The following is a 25,079-nucleotide window of genomic DNA, read 5'->3' as shown; positions in this document are numbered from 1 at the left end:
ATAGCAATCGAATCATACAGATTCTATTTAGAGCGCTTTTTAAATTTGTTTATGATTTGTTTTTTTTTTAATAAGGAACTGATTCAAAGGAATTCAGAAAATAATTCATTCTTATGCACCCCACCCAGATTTTAAAACTCTTAACATATTTTTAAGCTTTAAACTAGTTTTTTAAATTACAGAAATGATAAATGTTAATGGCAAAAAATAAGAATTGAACATGACAGAAACTTCATGAAGGGCAGAAGATAGTTTTAAACAACCCCTGCCTCCCCAGACTGCGAAATGTTTTCTCCTTATTTAAACATTATTACATGTTACAATTGATCAGAAACTTAAAAACTAGAAAGAAGCAAAAGAAAAACATGAAAATGCCCCAGAATGTGATTCTGCAGTTAACTATTGTCAACATGTTAGTGAGTCTTCCTGTCTTTTCTGTGCTCTGCATATGGATTTTCTGTTTTGTGTCTGTGTGTGCACACGCTTTTTAAATAAGAGAAAGATCATATTGCTTTTTACTGCACTTCTGTTAGTTACTAACACATCATTAACATCATCGCCTAAAATGCGTTTTTTTGTGTGTGTTTTTAAATTGGAGCATATTGGGGAACAGTGTGTTTCTCCAGGGCCCATCAGCTCCAGGTCGTTGTCCTTCAGTCTAGTTGTGGAGGGCGCAGCTCAGCTCCACGTCCAGTCTCCGTTTTCAATCTTAGTTGCCGGGGGTGCAGCACACCATCCCAAGTGGGAATTGAACCAGAAACCTTGTTGTTGAGAGCTCGAGCTCCAACCCACTGAGCCATCGGTCGCTACTCATCACCTGAGGTTTCCATCTTTGCAAACTAGCAGAGTAAACCTCAGCTGGGCCAAGAACACCAAACGGACTGCTGAGAATGCTGTACTTTTAAGGTGCTGCTGATTCTCGTCAGCCACAGTTGTTTCTCAGCTTGAGTTGTGGTTGGCATTTTGGCCAGAAAAGCCATTTGTGATGCTACTGGAAGCAAGTTTTTACTTCTTTAGACTTATTTTCCCTATCTGTACAAATCACATTCACTCCCAGCCAGGTACTCTTACCAGTTTGGCTTTCCAGGACACAGCGGTACAGTCCTTTTGTTAAGATCTAAATAGATATTTTAACACATATAAAATGTTTCTCTTCTTCCTTTGTTCCTAGGGAATGGCTTTATTTATTGTGCCATGAAATGTTGAATCCCTATTATGGACTCTTCCAGTATTCTACAGACAATATTTACATGTTACAAATCAACCCAGATTCTTCAATCAACCCTGTAAGTATTGTTGAATAAAAAGGTAGGGCATTTAAGCTGGAGAAGTTTTTTAGTGGATTTTCAGCTTCAGTCTCAATTTTTGGTTTATTCACCGTCAACTTAAGGTCTGTGGTAACTAGAACATTGAAAACTAGAGTGAGAACTGGATTAAGAGGGATGATTTCAATCCTGTATTTCTAGTGACTGGGACCTTTGGGTATGTTGTTTTCAAGGAGAACAAGGCAGACATTGAGCTGCTCATGTACTCAAAGCGTTTTATTGCCACTTGAGGGAACTCTGCTATGATGACCGTGTTTATTGACAGTGTCATTCTAAGAAGTGAGCGGGTTACAAAGTCCATCCTCCTCCCAGTCAAAATTGGAATATTTCCGTAATTGGCCTTTTGGCCATTGCTGCAAACACTGTTCGCTGCTTGTTTTAGAGATGAGGAAATAAGTGCAGAGTGAGCTTCTGACCCAGGGCTGGGCAGTGGGTGAGTATAAGACTCTTTCTGTGGGGCCCACGGCCTCTGGGGCCATGTTACGGACCAGCTCGACCGCAAGCGTTCAGATGTGACCAAACCTTTTCCCAACATGGAAACCAGGTTTTCATTAATTCTCTGATTATGATTCCAACCTGAATGTAGAAATGTGAGGTTCCCTTTTTAGTTAAAAACCAGAACAGCTTGGGTTTTAGAATGGTTGGTTCTTCTTATACTTCGATTTTCATATTTATTTTCCTGTGTTCCTTTTTTAGATTTCTTCTCTTCCTCTTTCTTGGGGGAGGGGTGGCAGAGGAAGAAGGGAATTGCCCCTTGCTCTTTATTTCTTTTTAGTACAATGGGAAGGAGAAGCAGGGCCAGCTTCCAGGGTGGGCACTCAGAAGGACCTGTGCTTGGTTTGACTCTCTGCTGTCGCCATGTTGAAATTCTTAATTTTTGAATAAGGGGTTCTGCATTTTCATTTTGCACTGGGTCCCACAAATTATGTAGCCATTCTGAGGAAAAGGTGTTTGAACTAACAGCAAATAAAATGTTCAGACGATCTATACAAAAGACATGCTCAAAATTTTGACTAAGCAGCCTTCTTTCATTTGGCCACGAGTACAGCCTGTGAGTAACTGATTCAGTGTCTGGTTGCCTGTGGGACCGTTCTCCCTAGAAGCTGGAGAAATCCCAAGCTACACTTTGGCCTGTCGTTTAGCTAATGAATTCATGTTCTCTGGCTCCCCCTACAGGACCATTTGTCTTATTTCCATTTTGTGGGTCGGATCATGGGTCTGGCGGTGTTTCATGGACACTACATAAACGGGGGTTTCACAGTTCCCTTCTACAAGCAGCTACTGGGGAAACCCATCCAGCTCTCTGATTTGGAATCGGTGGACCCAGAACTACATAAGAGCTTAGTGTGGATTCTGTAAGTATCGACTCACTGCTCAGTCAATCGGAAATTAATATGTAGCCCCCCTTCTTAGTATATGCCATATACATTTGTTCTGTGTATGCATGTGTATATATTTTGGAGATGGGTGTGAAATTGGAGGAGATATAAACAAACTATTGTTTGTCACCAGAAATATAAAAGTAGATTTAACCAAAAAAAAAAAAAACTTAATTGACTTATTTTCCTCATGATATTTGGCTAGTTTCTTTTCATGGACTGTTTCTTTTGTTATTTCCTTGAATGATTAATGTATGATCACAAATATTAAACCCCAGGCCTGGTGGTGGTTTGATTTTCGACACTCTAAGGCGTCACCAGTTAATCGCTAGAGGGAAAGTATCAAAAACAAAATTAGTATCAAAGCATCTAGTGTCAAATGCTTGGATATAAGAAAATATCAAAACAAAATTACTATTGGGCCGGCCCGGTGGCTCAAGCGGTTAGAGCTCCGTGCTCCTAACTACAAAGGCTGCCGGTTCGATTCCCACATGGGCCAGTGGGCTCTCAACCACAGGGTTGCCGGTTCAACTCCTCGAGTCCCGCAAGGGATGGTGGGCTCTGCCCCCTGCAACTAAGATTGAACACGGCACCTTGAGCTGAGCTGCCACTGAGCTCCCGGATGGCTCAGTTGGTTGGAGCGCGTCCTCTCAACCACAAGGTTGCCCGGTCGACTCCTGCAAAGGATGGTGGGCTGCGCCCCCTGCAAGTAGCAACGGCAACTGGACCTGGAGCTGAGCTGGGCCCTCCACAACTAAGACTGAAAGGACAACAACTTGACTTGGAAAAAAGTCCTGGAAGTTACTGTTCCCCAATAAAGTCCTGTTCCCCTTCCCCAATAAAATCTTTTTTTAAAAAAATTACTATTTAGTCACCTTGGCTTAGAATATCCTGAACACTCTCGTAAAAGCAGCAGGCACAGTTCCATGGCGTTCCCACGGTGTAGTAGGTGTCGTGGTCCTTGTGCAGGGACCGGTTTCACAGGGATGACAGATCAGGCTCTGGCAAAGGGAGGACAAGCTGATGAGCTGAACGGGAGTCAGGCCTCTCGATTTTGTCCTATGTGCTGGTCATCCTCATTTCACATGTCCCAACTTGAAATAGGTAGCCTGTGGGGGTTAGGGTCTCCATCCTGTAGGAAATCTTTTACTCTGTTTCCAAAAATATGGCATATTAAGAAGCCAGTTTTAATTTTCAAGTGCTTCTTTGTTTGAAAAACTGATGCACTTGAAAAGGCTGCCTTAAAAAGGGGGAGTGATTTTTTTCTTAATATGGCTTCGTGCAGGTTGATTAGTTTTGACTCAGTTCCTCCTCGCGATTCCCTCCTTTCTGCTCAAGACTCAGTTTACAAAGCAACCAGGTATCTTATAAAATCATAGAATGGTAGAGGTACTGTCACCCTCCTGTGAATGAGAAAACCGAGTCCGGGACACATCTAGAACCGGGGCTTCGTCCAGCACCCACACCCTCCTGCCCTCACTCGAGCTGTGTCCACTTGAGGCTCTCCTGTCCTCTCTGGTCTGGCAGTCAGTAAATGCTCACTTGCTCTCTCTTCCTACTGCATTGTTCCACTTAACATTCCATTCACTACCATGTGGCGGCAAAACTCTAACTGACATCTGTCTTCTGTCCTGACTTTGCCAGAGAGAACGATATCACCCCCGTGCTGGACCACACCTTCTGTGTGGAGCACAACGCTTTCGGGAGGATTCTTCAGCATGAACTGAAGCCCAACGGCAGAAATGTTCCTGTCACGGAGGAGAACAAGAAAGAATATGTCCGGTAATGCTCTGGGGAACCTGGTGGTTGCCAGTGGGGACAGACACCCAGGTGCCCAGGGCCGTCTGGGCACGGCTGAGTTCATGGACTGTGGGACTCACTTGCTGCGTGAGATTTGCCTGTCCCCGCCAGCACTTGTGATCAGAAGCACATTACAGAAGAGACGTCCAGAAGCTGTTAGGTTCAGCAGGGGCAGGTCTGCGGGGAGGAGCGCAGATGCGACCAGGCCTGACCTGGCGGAGGGAGACTGACCCCAGAGCCCAGGTGGGGGAAGGACTTTCAAGTGAAAGTCCCAGATCCGTCCGAAGCTGCCAGAGCGTAGGAGAGAGAAGGAAACCTAGACGTTTCCTTGAGCCCAGTCTCCAGGAAGTCTACTCATTGTAGTCTGTTTTCCCACTTCTTAATCACAGCCAATAAATGACTAGTCACTTAGAGTGGAGATTTAGAAACAAGGACACCTCCGTGTGCTCAGGCTGCCCAACTGGTATGTAGTTCTCACAGCATCCTGTATTTTAGTTTCAAATACATTTTTAAATTGTAGCAGTTGTTGGGACAGGTCAGGTTAAACCCTACTGCTATTTCTAGCAGTGAATCAGAAGATATAAGGGCATGAGCTGGTTTATTTTAACCTGATCCTTAGGCTAGGTGTTACCAACTTGTGGGTTTTCCTCCCACCTCCGGGCGGCTGGGCGGGCAGGGCATTGGATTCAGCAGACAGATGTCAGAACCTGCTAATGGAGAAAAACTTTTTTCATGAACTGTTGGTACTGCTTCCAACTTGTGAATTTTTCTTTCAGGTTATATGTAAATTGGAGATTTATGAGAGGAATTGAAGCCCAATTCTTAGCTCTTCAGAAAGGGTTTAATGAGCTCATTCCTCAACACTTATTGAAGCCTTTTGACCAGAAGGAACTCGAGGTACGTGCTCAGCGTGCTGAGTCAGGCTTTCCTTAAAGGGCCCTGAGGCTTGCAGTGATTCCTCACGGGCGTGGGGGTCTGTCGGGGCTCCCAGAATAGAGTCAGGGCTGGAGTGAGACGGGGGTCGAGGAGGTTTGAGCCAGTTTATGACAAGGCCAGGCGTCTACTTGGCATCGGTGAATCCAGATAATTCTGGGGACCTTATTCAGGGTGGTTTGTGGCTGATCGTATTTTTCAGGATCTCTAGCAGTGGGGATTCCTGACCCTGTCCTGTGTAGTCACCTCAGATCGAGGAAATTATCTCGTATATTGCCAGCCTTTCCCCCAATGTCAACTTGCTGTTCTTATTCTGCACTTACTAGACTCTGAACAAAGTATTACTGTTTTCTCTAATCACACTTCACGTACTTGAACAATGAGGCATTCACCTCCTATCCATCTATTTGGTGCCAGATAGCTCAAGCCTTTAAAATTGTTCTCAGTCTTTCCGCCACCAGTGAGATGCGAGAGCTTGAGCCAAGCGGAGCCTCCCTTGGGTGGGACAGTAGCTCTCCAGAGGGAACTTTTTAAGCAAGTTGCAGAAACCAGCATGTAACTCCTGCTTCATTCCCTTCTCTTCAGATTTCTTTTTTGGGGGGAGGGGAAGGAATATTAGGGAACAGTGTGTTTTTCCAGGATGTCAAGTTATTTTATTTTTTTTCAATCTAGTTGTGGGGGTGTGCAGCTCAGCTCCAAGTCAAGTTGTTGTTTTTGTTTTTCAATCCAATTGTGGAGGGCACAGCTCACTGATCCGTGGGAATCGAACCAGCAACCTTGGTGTTATGCATACACACTCTAACCACTGAGTAAACTGGTCGCCCACCGGTGGCTGAGCTCCAAGCTCAAGCCTTTGTTTTCAATCTAGTTGTGGAGGGTGCAGTTCACTGGCCCATGTGGGAATCGAACCAGCAACCTTGTTAAGAGCTCGCGCTTTAACCAACTGAACCATCTGGCCACCCCTCTCTTCAGATTTTAAATTCCACACATCATTGTCGTGTGAGGTTCCTGTGATGTGCGTGGCCCCGTTTTACACTCGGCTCCATGCAGTCTTGCCGGTGGTTCTTCCATCCACACAATGTGGTGCAAAAACACAAACACAAACTTGGTGGCAGAAAATGACCCGTCAGTGTCTGTGTACCACAGTCCTAGGGGTTGGAAACCAGCCTGAGGTGGCAGAAAGCCAGGCGTTGTGCTTCAGGCGTACTGCTTGCTTGCCTTCTTATTTAAATGTGTGTCTAGTTTATTTGGACATAGCTGCTACTTTGCTCTGGGACCACGTTTTTAGCTCCTGTCACGTACTGGAGACCTGGGAGGCATGTCATGACACTGGTTTACACATCCGAGAAGTAACTGCCTATGAACCCTTCACAGCTGATCATAGGCGGCCTGGATAAGATAGATTTGAACGACTGGAAGGCTAACACCCGGCTGAAGCACTGCGCAGCCGACAGCAGCGTCGTCAGGTGGTTCTGGCAGGCTGTGGAGACCTTCGACGAGGAGAGGAGGGCCAGGCTCCTGCAGTTTGTGACAGGATCCACCCGAGTCCCACTCCAAGGCTTCAAGGCCTTGCAAGGTGACTGACGTGGGGGCGGGGCCACTGGCACAGGGCATCTACACTGGGCGTCTTCTCCACTGGGCCAGAGCGGGGAGAACGGGAATGTGGGGGGGTGGTCTTCCTGAAACGCCTAGAAAGCAACGTGACATGCGCTTTCATCACCACGCAGTGCTCACCTGGCAGAGGGGCCTCTGACTCTCACTGGCCATAGAGACCCTTTTCCCCCATAAAGGTGATGGTCACTTGGTTGTCGTTATCTCTCCCAGCTCCCAGTCCTCAAGGCTCTGCTATCCTTTGCCCAAGTTGAAAGAAAGTGTCTGTAAATATAAAAGTGTAGGAGAGGATATCAGCAGAACAAAATCCAGCCTCCTGTCACACCCACCCCTCCTAGTGTTTCTGCAGCCAGAATCAGCAGGTGGACGTCACTTGGCAGCAGCCGTGGCGGGTGCTGACCAGCCTGATGTCCACTCGGAGCTGAGTCTGGAATGATCTGAACAAGGAAGGACCCACTGGAGCCCAGTGTGTCTCTTCCTATAGAATTGGTTGACAAAGGAGGGTACAAATAACAAGCTTTTGCGAAAGAAATCAGAGTTTTTAAAGTGTACTATGGATTCATTTGTAGATACTTAGGTCAGGCCCCTCCCTCCTGAATCAAAAGACCCAGTCTATTGCTACCATGTGGGTCATTAGCTCCAGAGGTCCTCCCTGGCCTTCAGTTTCCTCATCTATACAGGGGCTGCCTGACAGGCTACACTGTCCAGTTAGGTACCCACGTGCGCTCTCATGCCTTCCAGCTCTGACTGGGTCCCTGGCTCACCCAGGTCTGGAGTGGCGGTTGGAAGTCTATAGATGCTGAAGACTTTGTGCCTCACCAGGAGATCAGAGAGGCTCAAGGTCAGCCACAGCTAGTCAGCTGGGAAAGTCCTCACAGGCTTCTCCCCAGCCCTGTGACTTGTACAGTTTCAGATTTTTGTCACTTGATAACCTTGATAGCCAGAAGGAGTAAGGAAGAATAGTAATATATTGAAATTTAGTAAATTGAACTTTGCATGTTAATACTGAGAACAGAGATATTTCACGTATAGAACATTCTCTGTAGACTTTTTCTTATTTTAACCACTTCTTTGAGAGAAGTTATTTCCATTTCCTTGGGCTTTGGTTCTAGGTGTTTGTGTCTGTTTCTTTTTCCATCATACCTCTCCCTGAAGATATTTTATGACTATATCCTGCTTTTCTTTTATTACTGCTGTCCTCTGTCAACCGTGGGCCTGCTTGCTAAACATTTCTATTAAAAGAAAATCCCTGATGATTTAAGGATTCTACCTGCAGACACCTCCACTGGAGGCAGCTCATGGTCAGGGGCACAGGCCATTGCTCATGAGTCTGCTCCGCGCCAGGGACTTTCTAAATGTCTGATTCGTCACTTGATGGCCAGGCAGAAGCTCCTGTTGCCATGGCAACTCCGTGACCCTCTGGCGGGACAGCCCGCCTGGGTGTTGGGCAGAGGGTGTGGTCAGCAGTGGGGCGCAGGCCCAGCCTCTGAAGTGCATTAACTAGAATGTTGTCTTGTAAGGTTCTACAGGCGCGGCAGGGCCCCGGCTGTTCACCATCCACCTGATCGACGCCAACACAGACAACCTACCGAAGGCCCACACCTGGTAAGCAAAGGGCTGTGCAGGAGCCATCCCCTGGGAGCTTCTGCAGCGTGTGTTCCCTCACGCGACTTTCTAAGCTGTCTCGTTTATGCAGAGTTCCAAGTAACAACTGGCAATGGCACCAGTGTCAAATGGGACAAGCACTGGGCAGCGTGTCACATGTAAGGGTTATCAGAAGTCTCTTCCATGAAACCAGTTTTGTGGGATGTGATTGGTGTTGGCTGCCACTCCCATGGGCTCGTCTGCACATCTGCCTGAGCGCACACGTGTACCTGTCAGTGGGACAAGTTGTAGTTTTAAGTGGGAGTTACTGGTCTTCACTTTATCTGACCTTCCTGGGGCCCCACTGTCCCCTCAACTTTGCGTGTGACAGATGCACCTTGCCTATTTTGAAAAATACATCCTCCCTAAATTTCAACTTAATACCATGTTTCCCCCGAAAATAAGACCAGGTCTCATATTAATTTTTGCTCCAAAAGAGGCATTGGGGCATATTTTCAGGGTTGTCTTATTCTTTTCACATACAGTCTACATTTATTCAAATACAGTCATGTCATCTTCTTCTGGAACATCCTCATAACGTACTAAATGCGCCCGTCTGGCTGGCGATCTTAACTGGGATTTATTTTCAGGGTAGGTCTTATTTTCGGGGAAACACGGTATCTGTAGTGGATTATTTCCTTTGTGGTTTAAAAATCAAATCACTTACATACACTTCGTCTCAGAACAATTTATTGAGAACAGTCACCTGTAGTTCAGGAGAACCAGTCCCACATATTGCCGAGAAGCATTGTGATGTAATGTAAGCCGAGGACAGGGGGTGCAGATGCTGGCCTGGACACCCTCTGATATGTGACTTTGGGCAAGTTACTACATAGGCTAACTGGGGTTTGCACATGTGTGAAAGGCTGTGAAAGCTGTTTGCGGGACTGTGGGGGCGTCCAGAGCGCTGCCCCTCGCCTGGCGCTGCAGGAATGGTGCTGTGTGCACACACCCCCTCCTCTTAGGTTTTTGTCCTTTCCTAGTTTAGTGCCTAGAATAAAACAGATATGGAAAATCTCCCCCTATGCTAATGCTCCTGAAAAAAGACTGCAATACCATTTAGCCCGAGTCCTTAACAAAAACCATCCTTAGTTGCCTAATCCCTAGTAATTCAATAGGCCACACTGTGTCCTCTGGGTCACAATTTTGTATTTTTTGATTTGTTGAGATAATAGCTTCTTAGAGAGTGTCTTTTTCCTTGCACAGTCACTGGAAATGAATTTCCCCATGGAAATACTGAGTCCGAAATTTAAGATTCATTTCATCTAGCAGGGATTTGACATTTTATTAGTTTTGAGATACAGTTTCTGGTTTTGCAGGGGATTTTCCAGGCTGCCCCATTTTGATCTCAGATCAAGTCACAGAGGAATAGACCGACATACAGTAAATTATTAGTGGCAATTTGACTGCCGGCCAGTCTGGGTTGTGCTGGTCTACAAAGATGGTATTCCTGGTACTGAGTGATTTCTCCCAAAGACAAAAAATGCAAACAAAACAAGTTCAGAGCTTTGTCCTAATATCAACAGTAGATAGTAGTTTGGTTTTATTTTAGTTTTAAAGACCTTTATTGCTGTGTGTTGAAAACTCTTGGCATTAGAAGCAGAAAAGCACAAGGGGGTGTGGACAACTCACCTGTCCTCCCCCATCCCCACCCCCGCGTACTGGTGACGAGAGACTTCCACCTTCTCATTGCCCTGCAACCCCCGCAAATGCTTTGCTCCTGCCTGTCCTTGGCCCTGAAGCAGCTCCTAGGGCCAGACTGTCCCCAGCAGTGACTGTCATTCTTTTGTCCTGTTCCAGCTTTAACCGGATCGACATTCCACCTTATGAGTCTTATGAGAAGCTCTACGAGAAGCTGCTAACAGCAGTGGAAGAGACCTGTGGGTTTGCTGTGGAGTGAAGAGCAACCAAAGGCAACAGATTCTAGCTCATGACCGCCAGACCAAAAGCATATCGCTTTCTGCGCACCTCCTGCAAAGCGGGCTGAGGCACTGGAATTCTAGATAACCTGAGGGAAAAGGTTGTCTCCCCTCCTTTTCATTGGCGGAGCGAAGGGGGCGGGGGGACTTTGGTTGGTGGCTCCCACCCATATTTTCCTCCATTACGACAGTACTCCCACCCCCTTCCATCACCCATCCAATAAAACGCAGCCAGGTTTAGATTTGGCTTCGGTCACACAGGATATTCTGCTCCGGTTGTGACACGGTGACAGGCTCATGGCCCTGTGCTCTTTATAGGAGTGTCGACCTGCAGTTACGGAACCGAGCTTGGCTTACTGAGGGTTTGTAACTGGTAGCTATCCCAGCTTTTCTGCCTCAAAACAAATTCCAAATTTCACATCCTAGCAGCCTGCTCTGGGTAGCAGATTAAATTCTACCTGAAAAGTAACTGTATAATATATATGCTTATTGGAATTCTGCCACAGCAGGAAGCTTGAGTCCAAAATGTGCTTCCCTTTTTGAAAGGTAAAGGAATTGAGGGGCAGCGTTAGCTGGAGGCCCAGGGTAGGTCTTTTCAGGGTATCCTGGTGGAAAATTTTGTTTTACTTAGAGAAAAATGATCTTTCCTTTAAAGAGTCCCTGTTGCCGCATTATCTATCCAGTTCAAAATATTTTTCCAATGAAAACACCACGTAACGAAGCTTATGAAAGAACAGGCCAAAACCAGCCTCAGCTCCCAAACTGTGGCTTCTGCTACCACCTGTACGTAGATGGCTGGCAACTGAGCCACTTGAATACTAACAAACTATCGTGCGGAAATGGCTAAGATCTAACCTAACTCAACAAAATTCTGTTATTCTAGTTGCTGGGGTGGTGCAAACTAGCTTCAAAGGGAGTGGGAATGCAAAACCGCGATGACCAGAATCCACGCCACATTAGTTTTGCATAAAGGAGGGCATGGGTGTAAACCTGACAGCAGGGGGCACGCATCCACCCTGACTCATTCAGCCCATTTCCCCAGTGTCAGATGGGGACAGTGACACCTGCCACTCGATTTACTTGCCCAGATGTCTTCGTATGATGAGCAAGGCCAAAGCAAGCCTCGACCCTAAATTTCTAACACCATTTTCCAGTTTGCACAAAAGTTCACAGCGTTTTAACTAAGTGGCTTAATTTTGGATAGCTGAACCTCAGTGGACAGTGGCCGCAGCAGCAAGCTCTCCTGTCTGGTTTTTTGTTGTTTTTGTTTGGGGGGCAAGTGCAGGATAATTCCTTAGCAAGACATTTCACTGTTGAAATTCTGCTGTTGAAAAATTTGAGTTAAGCGTTGGAATCCAGCTGTGGGTCTGAGATGGGTTTGGAAGGAGCGTGTGGACGACTGTTTCACTGTTCTTTCTGTTACTAGCACCGGGAGTCTGGAGGTATGGAGCGTACTCACCCTTCTGCGCCAGTGCGGTCCTTGGCTTCCCCAGCCGGGTCTGCAGTTTGGCACGGGCAGCGCTCAGCCCCCTTAGGAAAGAGAGGTAGATCCACCCCGTGTGCTGAGCTTTGCCCAGTGGGGGCCACGCGTCACCAGCTGTGGGTTCCAGGGGCTGCGAGAGAGCCTAGCTTCTGTACTGACTGGGGATCTAGATAGAAGGGGTGTCCAGCGTGATCTGCCACAGAAGGAAAACTTAGTCCACTCATGAAGTCCAGGTGAAACGGTGGGCTGGCTCTTTCCAGAATTGGGCTTTGTCCCAGTTGGACTTATCCTGTGTCTCATTTGCCATGATACTTACCGAGGGCATTTTAGAAGCTGGCTCCCCACTGATTCCATCTAGTCCTCCCTCGTAATCTTCCTGTGGACATGAGGAAATGAAAATACCGACCATCCACCAGAGATGTGAAAGTGAGAAGACCCACCCGACTTTTCCTGTGGTGGTGATCAAAATCTGTAGTAATTAGGAAGGAAACGAGGGTTGAGTGGCTGGAAAGGCTTGGGAGCAGGCACGTCGCGTTTGACTCCTTCCTGCTGTTGGGAGCGTGCATGAGCCTCAGAACCCGCAGCCCAGGCTGCTCTCGCGTCACATGTCTCCTCAGTGAGATCCAGAGGGTCGTGTCCTGCTCCTGCAGGGGCTGCTCAGGACCTACCGGTTACCCGCCAGTAAGGCCTGGCTCTCGGCTTTCCTCCTAACGCCGCATGTGGCACGCCCATCAGCTGTGCGTGTCACCCAGGCGCCTGAAAGAGCAGAGCTTTCCAGAGCTCCGTTTACTTATGCCACGCAGGCCTGCCCATCAGCAGCACTGCACTTCTAGAAGCTTAAACATCCACAGTGGTTGGGCCTTGGATCCACCCAGAGAACAGTGTAGCTCCCGATCCGCAGGAACCCCGTCCACACCACACACGCACTCTTCGCTGGTCACCCCTCCTGGTGATCCCAGACACCCACCCCGCCCACCCCCTCGCCTCTGCCCAGATGCCTCAGGGGCGCAACTTCCAGGCTTGCCCTCGCCAGCGGTCAGCAGCCGACCCTCAGGGATGTAGCGAACCACCATTCTGCCAGCGCTTTGGGGAGGAAACGTGGAGGGGCGGCCTGGGGGACAGTGACTTGCTCATGACGTCTGCAGGGTGATTCCGCCCGCGGGATGGAACTGTGGCCCCTGAGCCTGCCCCGCCTAACGCTCCGCGTTCCGGTGGGCAGCCCTCAGGTCAGCTGTCAGCACGGGCTTCTGCAGCCAGGGGTGTGCCATGCGCACCGCAGCCTTCCCGAAACATAGTATGAATTTTTAAAATTTGTTTATTTTTGTTTCTCAACCACTTTATAATGTATTTTTTAATTTATTTTGTAATGTCTTGTTTTTAAGTATTGCTGCTATCCTTGTTATTCTTCCCACTGTTTTTATTGCCGATTTATTTTGTGAAAGTTGTACACTAATGTTCTGTTTTATGTCAAAATCAAAAGTATTTAAAGAAATACTAGTTCTATTTAATGTGGTTATGGAACCAGCTGGAAATACAAAACAAACAGTGATTGTACAGCAGGCTGGGCCCGGGAGGTCAGGTTCATTTTGTTACATATGCAATAAATTCACAACTTTACATTTTTGGCATCTGTTATTTCAGCGTGGACGTGATATTCCAATTTCCTAGTGATATTCCTACAAGAAAGGAAGTCAGTGGTCAGAGATACTGCAGGGGCCTTCTAAGGAAAAAGGACAGACAAGCATAGAATTCTGGAAGAAACTCATGAAAACATGGCAGTCAGCCATAAGTGCTCTACCCAGCAGAAACGTGTGCGAGTGAAAACATCGCCAATCTGTTGACTTCTTCACACACTGGTCATATTTGTTGGCTTGTTTTTTTTCTTTTTTATATATTTTTATGGTAAAACATATATAATACCTATCAATTTAACTAACATTGTTTAATGTACAATTCAATGGCATCAAATTCATTTCAGTGTTGTGGGACCATCACCATTATCTATACCCGAAACGTTTTTATCTTCCCAAACTGAAACTCCCCTTTCACTAGTAAGTCCCGTTCTCCTCTGACCCCAGGCCCTGGGAACCTCTATGAATTTACCTATTCTTCATATAGGTACTTCATACAGAGAGACTCATACAATATTTGTCCCGTGTCTGACTTACTTCCCTTCGCATAATATTTTTTCAAGGTCCATCCATGTTAGAGCATATATCGAAATTTCATTCCTTTTTATCACTTTATAATACTCCATTGTAGGAATATATCACATTTTGTTTTACCGTTCATTTGGCGGACACTTGGTATGATTAATGTTATGTGAGAACTTGACTGGGCCATGGTACCCAGAAAAGATTACAGACTAATATCTGAATCTTCTTTAATTTCTTTCAGCAATGTTCTGTAGTTTTCAGCATGTAAGTTTACTCCTGAGAATTGTGCTCTTTTCAATGCTATTTTAAATGGAATTGCTTTTCTTTAATTTTCTCTTTGGATTGTTCATTGGTAGTGTATAGAAACAACTGATTTTGGTTTGTTGATTTTGTATCCTTCAACTTGGCTGATTTCATTGATTAGTTGTAACAGTGTGTGTTTTCTAGGATTTCTACACATAAGATCATGTTATTTACAAACAGATCATTTTATTTCTTCCTCTCCATTTTGAGTGCCTTTCATTTTTCCCTTGCCTGATTGCTCTGATGGCTAGGACTTCAGCACTATGTTCAATAGAAGTGGTGAGAATGGACATCCCTGTCTTGTTCTTTAACAGAAAAGCTTTCAGCCTTTCACTACTGAGTTTGATTGTTACCTGTGAGACTTTTCACATATGGCTTTTATTATGTTGAGATAGTTTCCTTCTGTTCCTAATTTATTGAGTTTTCATTATGAAAGGTGTTGAATTTTGCAAATGATTTTGCTGCATCAACTGAGATAGATGATCGTGTGATTTTTTCCCCGTTATTCTGTTATATGGTATATATTACATTGATTTTTGTATGTTGAGTGATCCTTGCATTCTAGGAATAAATCCTACTCTGTCATGATGTATAATCCTTTTACTATGCTGTTGGATTCAATTTGTTAATATTTTGTTGGAGGTTTGGCATAAATACTCATGAGGAACATTAACCTGTAGTTTTCTTGTAGTGTCTTTGGCCTCATAGAATGAATTAGGAAGCAATTTCTCTTCTTCAAGTTTTTTGGAAGAGTTTGAGAACAACTGGTATTAAATCTTCTTAAAATGATTGGTAGACTCCACTAGTGAAAGTCTGGGCTTTACTGTGTTGGGAGGTTTTTGATTCCTGATTCAATCTCCTTACTAGTTATAGGTCTATTCAGATTTTCTATTTCTTCATGATTCAGTCTCAGTAAGCTGTGTTTCTAGAAATTTGTCCATTTCATCTAGGTTATCCATTTTGTTGTCATACAGTTATTCATAGTACAGTTGCCCCTTAACTGCACAATCCACTTATTAAAAACCACGGTTTTATTTCACAAATGTATTAGAAAATTTTTTGAGATTTCCTTAGTACTGTGACGCAATTACCTCAGTTACAGTAGGCTGCCATAAAGCAATCACGTTGCTGCTGCTTCATTATCAGTAGAGGAATTGTAAAACGTGTAAGTAAATATGAATTTCTTTTTCACATTCTTTTCATTTTTAATGTCTAATGTCTATCATACCTATAACATCTACAGTGTTCTGTATAAGACAACATTGATGCAGTTACTGATAGGCAATTCATCTTATAAACAGATGGCGTAAACCTAGCGTATCAATAAATACAGTACAGTACTGTAAATGAATTTCCCTCATGATTTTCTTAACATTTTCTTTAGCTTACTGTTTTATAAGAATAGTGTATAATACAACATACAAAACGTGTTGACTTCTATGTGTTTTTTTTTTTTAAGGGGAACAGGACTTTATTGGGGAACAGTGTGTACTTCCAGGCCTTTTATTCCAAGTCAAGTTATTGTCTTTTCAGTCTTAGTTGTGGAGGGCGCCGTTCAGCTTCAAGTTGTCCTTTCAGTCTTAGTTGTGGAGGGCGCAGCTCAGCTCCAGGTCCAGTGCCGTTTTCTAGTTGCAGGGGGCGCAGCCCACCATCCCTTTGGGGGACCCGAGGAATTGAACTGGCAACCTTGTGGTTGAGAGCCCACTGGCCCATGTGGGAATCGAACCGGCAGCCTTCGGAGTTAGGAGCACAGAGCTCTAACCACCTGAGCCACCCGGCCGGCCCCTTGACTTTTATGTTATTGATAAGGTGAAAAGTTATCAGTAGTTAAGTTGGGGAGGGGGGTCAAATGTTATACACAGTTTTCTGACTGCACTGGGCTTAGCACCCCAACCCCTGCATTGTTCAAGGGTCAACTATTATTCTAATAATCCTTATTTTTCTTAGTCATTTAGCTAAAGGTTTGTCAGTATGTTGATTTTTCTTGAAGAAACAACTCTTGGCCTCAATGATTTCTTTGTTCTCTATTCTCTTTTTTATTTTTCTGTGCCATAATGTTTATTATTTCCTTCCACTGCTAGCTTTGGGTTTATTTTTTTTAGTTCCTTAAGGTGTAAAGTAGGTTGTAGCTTTGAGACCATTCTTCTTTTTTAATGTAAGCATTTACAACTATAAATTTTCTTCTTTAGCACTTCAGTTTTGATATGCTATAATTTCACTGACATTTATCTCAAGATATTTTCTAACTTCCCTTGTGATATGTTAATTTCCACATATTTGAATTTTTTTTTCATTACTGATTTCTAATTTCATTCCATTATGGTAAGAAAAAATATTTTGTATGGTTTCAGTCTTTTAAAATAATTTATTGAGACTTGTTTTATGGCCTAACATCTGGTGTATTCTGGAGAATGTTCTATGTGCACTTGGAGAGGGTGTGTATTACGCTAGTGTGGGGTGGGCTGTTCTGTATATGTCTGTTAGATCTAACTGGTCTGTTATGCAGGTCCCCATTTTCTTACTGATCTGTCTCATTCTGACCTATAAAGAGTGAGGTGTTGAAGTCTACTATTATTGTGGAGCTCTCTATTTTGCCCCTTCAGTTGTTCTGTGTTTGCTGTGGGTCTCTTTGAATTTATCTTAGTAGGAATTGGAGTTTCTTAAATTTGTATGTCCAGTTCTTTCCTGAAACTGGAAAAATTTTGTCCATTATTTCTTCAGATAAGCTCTCTGCCTCTTTTTCCTTCTGGGACTCCAGTAATGCATATGTTGGTCGGCTTGATGGTATCCCATAATCCCTTAGGCTGTCTTCACTTTTTCTTTTTACTCCTCTGATTCAGTGATTTCAAATGACCTTCAAGTTCATTGATTGTTTTGCCTGTTTGAGTATGCTATTGGACCCCTTTATTGAACTTTTCAATTTAGTTATTGTGTTTTTCAGCTCCAGAATTTGGTTCTTTTTTTACTTTATATGTACATGTGGGGGGGAAGGGGTGGGAGGAAACTAGGAATTGAGCCACTTCCTCCCCACCACGCAGCGCTGTGCCTGGAAGGGTTGATGCAAAGGCAAGTAAAAATGCCACAAAATTGCCTACCATTTTAAATGTGACTTTTTCTTGATCTTACTTCTTCCATTTTATTACCATGTTTCCCCAAAAATAAGACCTAGCCAGTCAGTTCTAATACATCTTTTGGAGCAAAAATTAATATAAGACTGGGTTGTATGTTAATTTTTGCTCAAAAAAACACATTAGAGCTGATTGCCCGGCTAGGTCTTATTTTCAGGGAAACACGGTATTCGTTTTCTATATGCCTTATAGTTATTGTCTTTCATTTCCTCCATTACTGCTGCCTTTTGTGTTTATTTGATTTGTTATAGTGACATGGTTTTATTTTCTCATTTCCTTTTATGTATATTCTATAGATTTTTTCTTTGTGGTTACCATGGGGAGTGCTGTTACATTCTAAAGTTATAACAATCTAATTTGAATATGTGCTAACTTAACTTGAATAATATACACAAACTCTGCTCCTATACGGCTCCAACTCCCCCTTCTGTTATTGATGTCACAAATTACATTTTTGTATGTTTTGTGCCAGTAATATATATTAGTAGTTTTTTATGCATTTGCCTTTGAAAGCATATGCAAAATAAAAAGTGGACTTACAAACCAAAATTACAATAATAGCTTTTATAATTGCCCATGTATTTACCTTTACTGGAGATCTTGATTTCTTCTTACAGCTTCGAGTTACTGTCTAGCATCCTTTCATACTGAAGGACTGACGCCCTTTAGCATTTCCTGCAAGGCATGTCTGTTGGTAATGAACTCCCTCCAGCTTTTATCAGGACATGTCTTCATTTCTCCTTCATTTTTAAAAACAGTTTTGCAGGATACAGAACTCTGACTTTTTTTTTCTTTCATCTATTTGAATAAATCAACCACTGTTTGTCTGGCCTCCAAGGTTTCTGATGGAAAAATCTGCTGGTGATCTTATTGAGGATTCCATGTATGTGATGGTCTTTCTTGCTGTCCTCCACGAATCTGTTGTCTTTTGACAGTTTGATTATAATGTCTGTCGCTGCCTCACACCCTGACAGAAGGGCAGTGCTGCGGGACTTGGGGAAGCCTTTGCACCCTCATATTGGCGAGTAGTCTTTCCCCCAGTTCTTGATATAAATAGATTTCCAGTGTTCCATCCAGGGCCTCCAAGCTCCGGAGCTGCCCCTCACCCTGTCAGCTGCCACCCTGAGCCCTTCCGGGCGCTGAGCCATCTGCAGTCTGCATGCCCAAAGCTGCGCTCTCTGGCACCAGCTATCTGTTGAGCTAGGGGCCACCTGGATGGAGGGGAGGGCCAAACAGCCACACTTCACCCCTAACTGGGCTCTCCTCCCACTTTTGCCCCCTCTCTTCCACTCACCACACAGCAGCCGCGGGTAATGGGTAAAGATGTGAGTCCACCAGCTCGGTCCCACAGGAAGGGCCGGCGACATTGTGGAGAGGACATGGACAGTGGGATCTTGGACCTGGAGGTGACAGCTCCATTAAGAAATGCAAATCCTTCCGAAGGCAAATTGGAAGGATTTTTTAAGAAACTGACTGAAGCGGCTGAGTTAAAATAAGTATACCATGTTTCCCTGAAAATAAGACCTACCCGAAAATAAGCCCCAGTTAAGAACATCAGCCAGATGGACGCATTTAGTACGTTATGACGATGTTCCAGAAGTAGATGACATGACTGTATTTGAATAAATGCAGATTGTTGTACATGAAAAAAGAAGACATCCCCTGAAAATACGCCCCAATGCATCTTTTGGAGCAAAAATTAATATAAGACCCACTCTTATTTTCGGGGAAACACTATTTTAAAACTCTTGAAGAAAGATGAAACCAAATGTATGCTAAAGTAGCAAAGAAAGATAAACTCATCGATGCTCTTAAAGATCGTATTGAAAAATCCCTGAACAGAATACTTCACCATAGTCAGAGAAAACAGTGGTAAACACATAAATCATACTGTACACCTTGGACTAATAATACACTGATATGTCAGTTATATTCAATAAAATGAGGAAACATTAAAATCCACAAACTTCTATAAAAAAGTTTGAAATCATTTTTAATGTATCAATGGTATTTCGTATATGAAAGTTATAGGATCTTGGGGGTTTGAAAAATACTGAAAACAGGCTTGACACTTACCTGCAGGCGTTGGTGTCAGCCTTCCTGCAGCGTGAGGGGTCAGGACTGCTCTGCTCTCGGGAAACCAGCCTCGTCAACTCCTGGTCACAACTCACAGCACTTGCGCTTGGACCGGAACCTGGGTGTTGAAATGTCCCATCTCCTTTATGACTCTAAAATTAAAACAACAGTGGTAGAAAGTGAAATGGAAAGTTCTGGCAGAAACTGCCCTGAGAGAAAAACATGAATTTCTATTGGATATTCAATCAAGAGCAAATTCCCTGTGAAAAGAGAGGAGAACCTTCCCGAAGTAAAAGATCAGCCATGCATGCGAAGAGCTGGGACTCGCATCAGAGACCCAAATTCTGGAAACAGAAATCCTCAATGGCCATTATCAAGGCCGGCTCATTTCCACAAGAAAAACACCATTTACAAAAAGAGAATGCACACTCCAGATGAAACTTACCAGAAGGAATTTAAAGTTGAACATATGTCCCTGATAGTTCGAGTGAAGCATCTGGCAGAGGCCTGAGAGGCCCACAGAGAACCCTCTGGAAGCCGGACTGCTCAGGAAGAAGGGGCGTCGAGCTGTGAGGTAGAGGCCCCCAGGCTGGACCCATGTGCTCCCCCAGGCTGTCCGTGCTCCTGATAGCCAGGCAGAGCCCAGACACTTGGACACGCACCTGCCCGGAGCTGCTGGCTGAGTTCTCCCCTCAGACACAGGTGTTACCACGGGCTCCCAGGGAGCAGCCTAAGAGCACCTGTCCTTCACTATATTCAGGATAACGAGGATGAGGCCCCCCAAGAATTCTCTCCAACAGTCTTCGTTGGCCCAACATGCACTCCACCAACAACAGAAATGTCTACATTGTGAGCTGGATTCCCCCTCTGTCCACCCAGCCTGAGGTACAGCCTCCAATGCGCCAATCGGAAGACCCAGAACCTCAGCCAGGCTCTGTGCTCAGTAATTTCTGTACTGAAGTAATTTGGAGTTTTTTTCTCCTTTAGCTTCATTGCTTTTAGTTCAGAAATTATACAGCGGTTCAACTCAGAATCTTGAAATAATGGTTAATAACTGAAGACTATGTAAACATGAATCATCTCAGTGAGTTGTTTCCACTCCGTTCTATTTGTAGGTACTGTTACTACAGAATTGTTGTTATTAATACGTCCTCTGCAAGAATCCATCAGCACAGCAATCATTATTTTGTCTTCTAAAATAATTTTGACCATTTTCTCTTTAAGTTTAATTGCAGTTGTTTAGGTGATTGCACAATAGTTCAAATGAAAGCTTCATAAAACTATCAGTTTTAGGATATGATTTATAAACATACAAGATGAAATGTGATCTTGTTGCAAATTTATTTCCATCTTATTTGGCTTCTGGCTAGTATAAAAATAGTACTTTTGTTTTGCTACTTAAGTTTTTTCTATTGGCCCAGAAAAAGAACAAATTCTTCTCTCTCCTCTAAAATAGTGTTGAGTCCTCATAAATGGCAACTCAACAATAACTAGAGTCCTCTGAGGCATAAAGTTGTACTTTATTTAAAAGTGAGTCTCCTGCAGTAACTGTTCCCCTTTTTTCTGTCTAGAGAATATGAGGCGGGGAGGACAGGTTTTGGCTGGTGCCATGTCACTCACTACATGGTCTGTACTGAGAAGACCCCAGCGCTTCAGAGCTTATTTCTGTGAACCACAGGCTGGATTTAGTCTAATTTTAAAATCAATGTTTACACAATCATTTACAATCTTAAAAACTGATACTTTTGTAAATTACAGCTCAATAAAAATGAAAAATTTCAATCAATTGCCTCGTGTGACCTCAGCAGTATGGAAGACGAGGCAGCCCCAGGTCCTCAACCCGCAGGAATCATTAGACAAACAACTAAATACTGGCTAAAATACTATGGGAGCTCTGGGAATCAAGCAAAGAACTAAAACCAAGCAAAAGCCCCATTCATACATAGCAGTAGGAAAACTGAAGACATTTTTACGTGCCTTTGGCCGCCTCCTCTCTGGTGTGGCAGCACGGTCTGGGGACACTGGCACCTTGGTCCCCACCCCCTTTCACAAACCTGAAAGCAAAGCAGACCAAACATATTCTTATATATAGAAAAACCTAAGAAACACATACCAAAAAACCCTGTTAGAGCTAAAAAAATGAATATATACCAGCTTCCCAGCTTCCCAAGGAGCCTTTTTAGGAGTTTTTATCTCCTCACCCCCCGCCCCCCGTGATAAGGGAACAATATGACTTGTATTGCTAAGAACCCATGGTCTGGTGTGAACAGTAATGACAATGTGTCATGGAGTTAATAACATAAAAGTAAAACATGCAACATTAATAGCACAGTGGGAAGGGAGAGATGGAAGTTTACTGTTACCAGATTCTTCCATTATAGGTGAAGAATAATGTCATTTGAAGGTAGACTGATAAGTTCCAGAGGACTGTAGTAACTAGATAATTCCTTTAAAATGATGCATGTTATCCAGAAATATATGAAAAGGATAATGCACCATTAACTCGGTTTTATCACACTACGTTCACGAGGCATAGGAGCAGAATTATACTTGGTAGTATTTTATTTAAGATTTTCATCCATATGTGTATGCATGATATAGGTCCACACTTAGGAGACTCTTCATTACATTTTGGAATTAAATATAAGCTATAGATTAAAATAAATCATACACTATAAGGAAATGCATATAAGCATGAGATGTTTAAACTACTATTTCCCAAACTTTTCTCTTGTATACCAGTTATATTTTTCCTTTGTCAACTATGACGTTAAAAATTAATCACCTGTAGCAGCAGCATTTACGAACACTATCAACAGAATGGGAGAAAATAACTGCCAATCGTATCTGATAAGAGGTTAATATCTAGAATATATAAAGATCTCCAACCACCTGATTAATAAATGGGCAACAGGTGTGAACAGGTATGTCTCCAAGGAAGATACACAAATGGTCAATAAGCTCGTGAAAACATGTTCACCACTAATCTTTAGGGAAATGCAAATCAAAACCACAAGACAGATACCATTTTACACCCATTGGGATGATTATCATAAAAAAACAAGTGTTTTTATCAGAAAACAAGTGTTGGTGACGATGTGGAGAAAGAGGAACACTTGTGCTTGTTGGTGCACGTGTAAGACGGTGCAGCCATGATGGGAAACTGTATGGCAGTTCTTCAAAAACTGGAAAACAGAATTGAAAGAGCCAGCAATTCCACTTGTGTATATTCCCAAAAGAATTCAAAGTTAGGAGTCAAACAGAGCACTGCCCACCCGTGTTTCTAGCAGCACTGTTCACTAGCCAAGAGACAGCAGCAACCCAGTGTCTATCGATGGAAGATGGAAAAACAAAATGTAGTGTATATATACAATGGAATATTATTCAGCCTTAAAGGAAGAAAACTGTCATAAGCTACAAAATGAATGTACTTTGAGGATATTATACTGAGTGAAATAAGACAGTCACAAAAGGACATGGGTCGTATGATTCCACTTAGACGAGATGCCTAGAGTAGACAAATTCAGTCAGAAAGTAGGAGAGTATTTTCCTGAGGCTGGGGGAAGAGAGAACAAGGAGTTAGTGTTTAATGGGGGCAGAGTTTCAGTTTGGGAAGACGAAAAACATTTTGGAGATGACTGTGGTGATGGTTACACAATGTGATTGTACTTCATGCCACTGAACTGCACACTTAAAAATGGCTAAAAGGGTAAATTTTGTGTTTGGAGACTCTGGACATATACCGTGTGGGCCCCCCGGTAAATGAGCCCTTTCTCTGACCTTGCTCGTCTCCCGAGGGCCCAACTTCCAGCGACGCCATGTTCAGGTGAGAGCGCCGAGGCTCACGGTCCCGGAGGCTCTGGCTCTCTGGCTTGGGTCTCCGGACTCCAGCTCCTTGAGATTGCCACTTCCAGATGGAGCTCAGAAGATGCTGGATCTCCCCTGGAACTCCTGCCCTGGCTGTTCAAAGGTTGGTTTGCCTAGAAACCGGGGCGTGGTGTGGGCGAGCCTGAGATGATGGACTCCAGACTCCTTGGACCCAAACGCCATTCGTACATCAATCACCATCTTCCACGTGATTCTCCAAGAGCACAAAGGTAACTTAATGTGTCAAACGACCTGACCCCAGGCTTGGAGGCCTTGTTGCACAGTGAGGCTGGTCAGGGGGCACCTCCTCCCCTGGGGGAGCAATGGCTGCTTGACAGCACCTATCACGGTGTTTCCCCAAAAATAAGACCTAATCGGAAAATAAGCCCTAGCATGATTTTTCAGGATGACATCCCCTGAACATAAGCCCTAATGCGTCTTTTGGAGCAAAAATTAATATAAGATCCGGTCTTATTTTCGGGGAAACACAGTAGCTGCCTGTCGGCCGTCACCTGTAATTTCAATACACGGCTCCTCTCACAGACACTCACCAAGACAGCCCTCCAAGTAATTGTACAATAACGTAATTAACTCCAAAGAAAGAATGGGAACGTATAGTCGGATGGACAACCCCTGGCCCCTCAACCTCCAACCCTGTCCCAGGGTGCAGGGCGAGGGGGGAGGAGGGTTGGAGTCAAGCTGGCCAAGGTTGATTCCGTTTCTCCACAGTTGGCTCTGAGACTGCGGATGAGACCCTCACCCTCTGGGAGCTGAAAATCCCTTCTCTGTAAAGTGGGGGCCGCTGCCCGGGGGCTGATGGACCATCTGCACGAGGACTGGACACCAGTATAACCTCCGCTGTGGCCGTGGGTCCTGCCCACTGCAGGTGAGCGGGCATCCCAGTCACGACCCAGCACCTGCAAGGCCGAAAGCTTCGCCTCTTCTAGCACATTGCGTTATGGCCCTTGGACTGGGCCTCGTGGTGAGGTTTGAGGGACCCCACCTACAGGCTTCACCCCACGCTGCCGGGGACAGGGGGGGACAGCGTGGGGCACGGGGAAGGCCTGGGCGAGTCGGGCCTGAGGAGGGCTCCGGGCCCTGGCGCTGACCAGCCCGAGCTGTGGAAAAGACGTCCTCCCAGCGACGAGGCACTTCAACGGGTGAGTCACTTTAGGAGCAGCAGCAGCCCCATCCTGTCCGGCTTCAGTTTCTCACGCTGGGACATCGCAGTCCGCGTGAGGAACTGACCCTCCCGTCCTCTAGGGCAGCGTCCTGCTTGGCCACTCCCACCGGCGGTGCTAACGAGCGGGGACGAGCTGGTGGAGCTGAGCGCTCAGATGCTCCCAGCACCAGGAAACGGCCCTGCGGGGGGCACGGATCCACGCTGAGGCCTCCAGGCCCCAGGAGGCGCTGTCCCCTCGCTGTCCCCTCGGCGCACGGGTCACACGGCAGCCG

At 44.7% G+C, this 25,079-nt stretch overlaps 1 protein-coding gene across 5 annotated transcripts in view; it reads left to right on the top strand.

Moving 5' to 3' along the window:
- SMURF1 (SMAD specific E3 ubiquitin protein ligase 1) overlaps positions 1-13,713 on the top strand; it is a 101,729-nt gene extending 88,016 nt beyond the window's left edge. For 3 of the 5 annotated variants that reach the window (XM_081036082.1, XM_081036081.1, XM_081036079.1), the window contains 7 exons: positions 1,172-1,286; positions 2,502-2,680; positions 4,349-4,486; positions 5,281-5,401; positions 6,812-7,013; positions 8,569-8,653; positions 10,493-13,712. In XM_081036082.1, coding sequence (XP_080892208.1) covers positions 1,172-1,286; positions 2,502-2,680; positions 4,349-4,486; positions 5,281-5,401; positions 6,812-7,013; positions 8,569-8,653; positions 10,493-10,592 — 940 coding nt within the window. In that variant the 3' untranslated portion in view covers positions 10,593-13,712. Of the gene's footprint in view, positions 1-1,171; positions 1,287-2,501; positions 2,681-4,348; positions 4,487-5,280; positions 5,402-6,811; positions 7,014-8,568; positions 8,654-10,492 lie in introns of all 5 variants that reach the window. The other 2 variants (XM_081036083.1, XM_081036080.1) reach the window with 1 other exon arrangement.
- The last annotated feature ends 11,366 nt before the right edge of the window (positions 13,714-25,079 follow it).

The sequence above is a fragment of the Rhinolophus hipposideros genome (genome assembly GCF_964194185.1).
Source record: "Rhinolophus hipposideros genome assembly, chromosome: 23".
Classification (NCBI taxonomy): domain Eukaryota; kingdom Metazoa; phylum Chordata; class Mammalia; order Chiroptera; family Rhinolophidae; genus Rhinolophus; species Rhinolophus hipposideros.
Note: the sequence above shows the minus strand (reverse complement) of the source record. Positions and strands in the feature narration are given on the sequence as shown.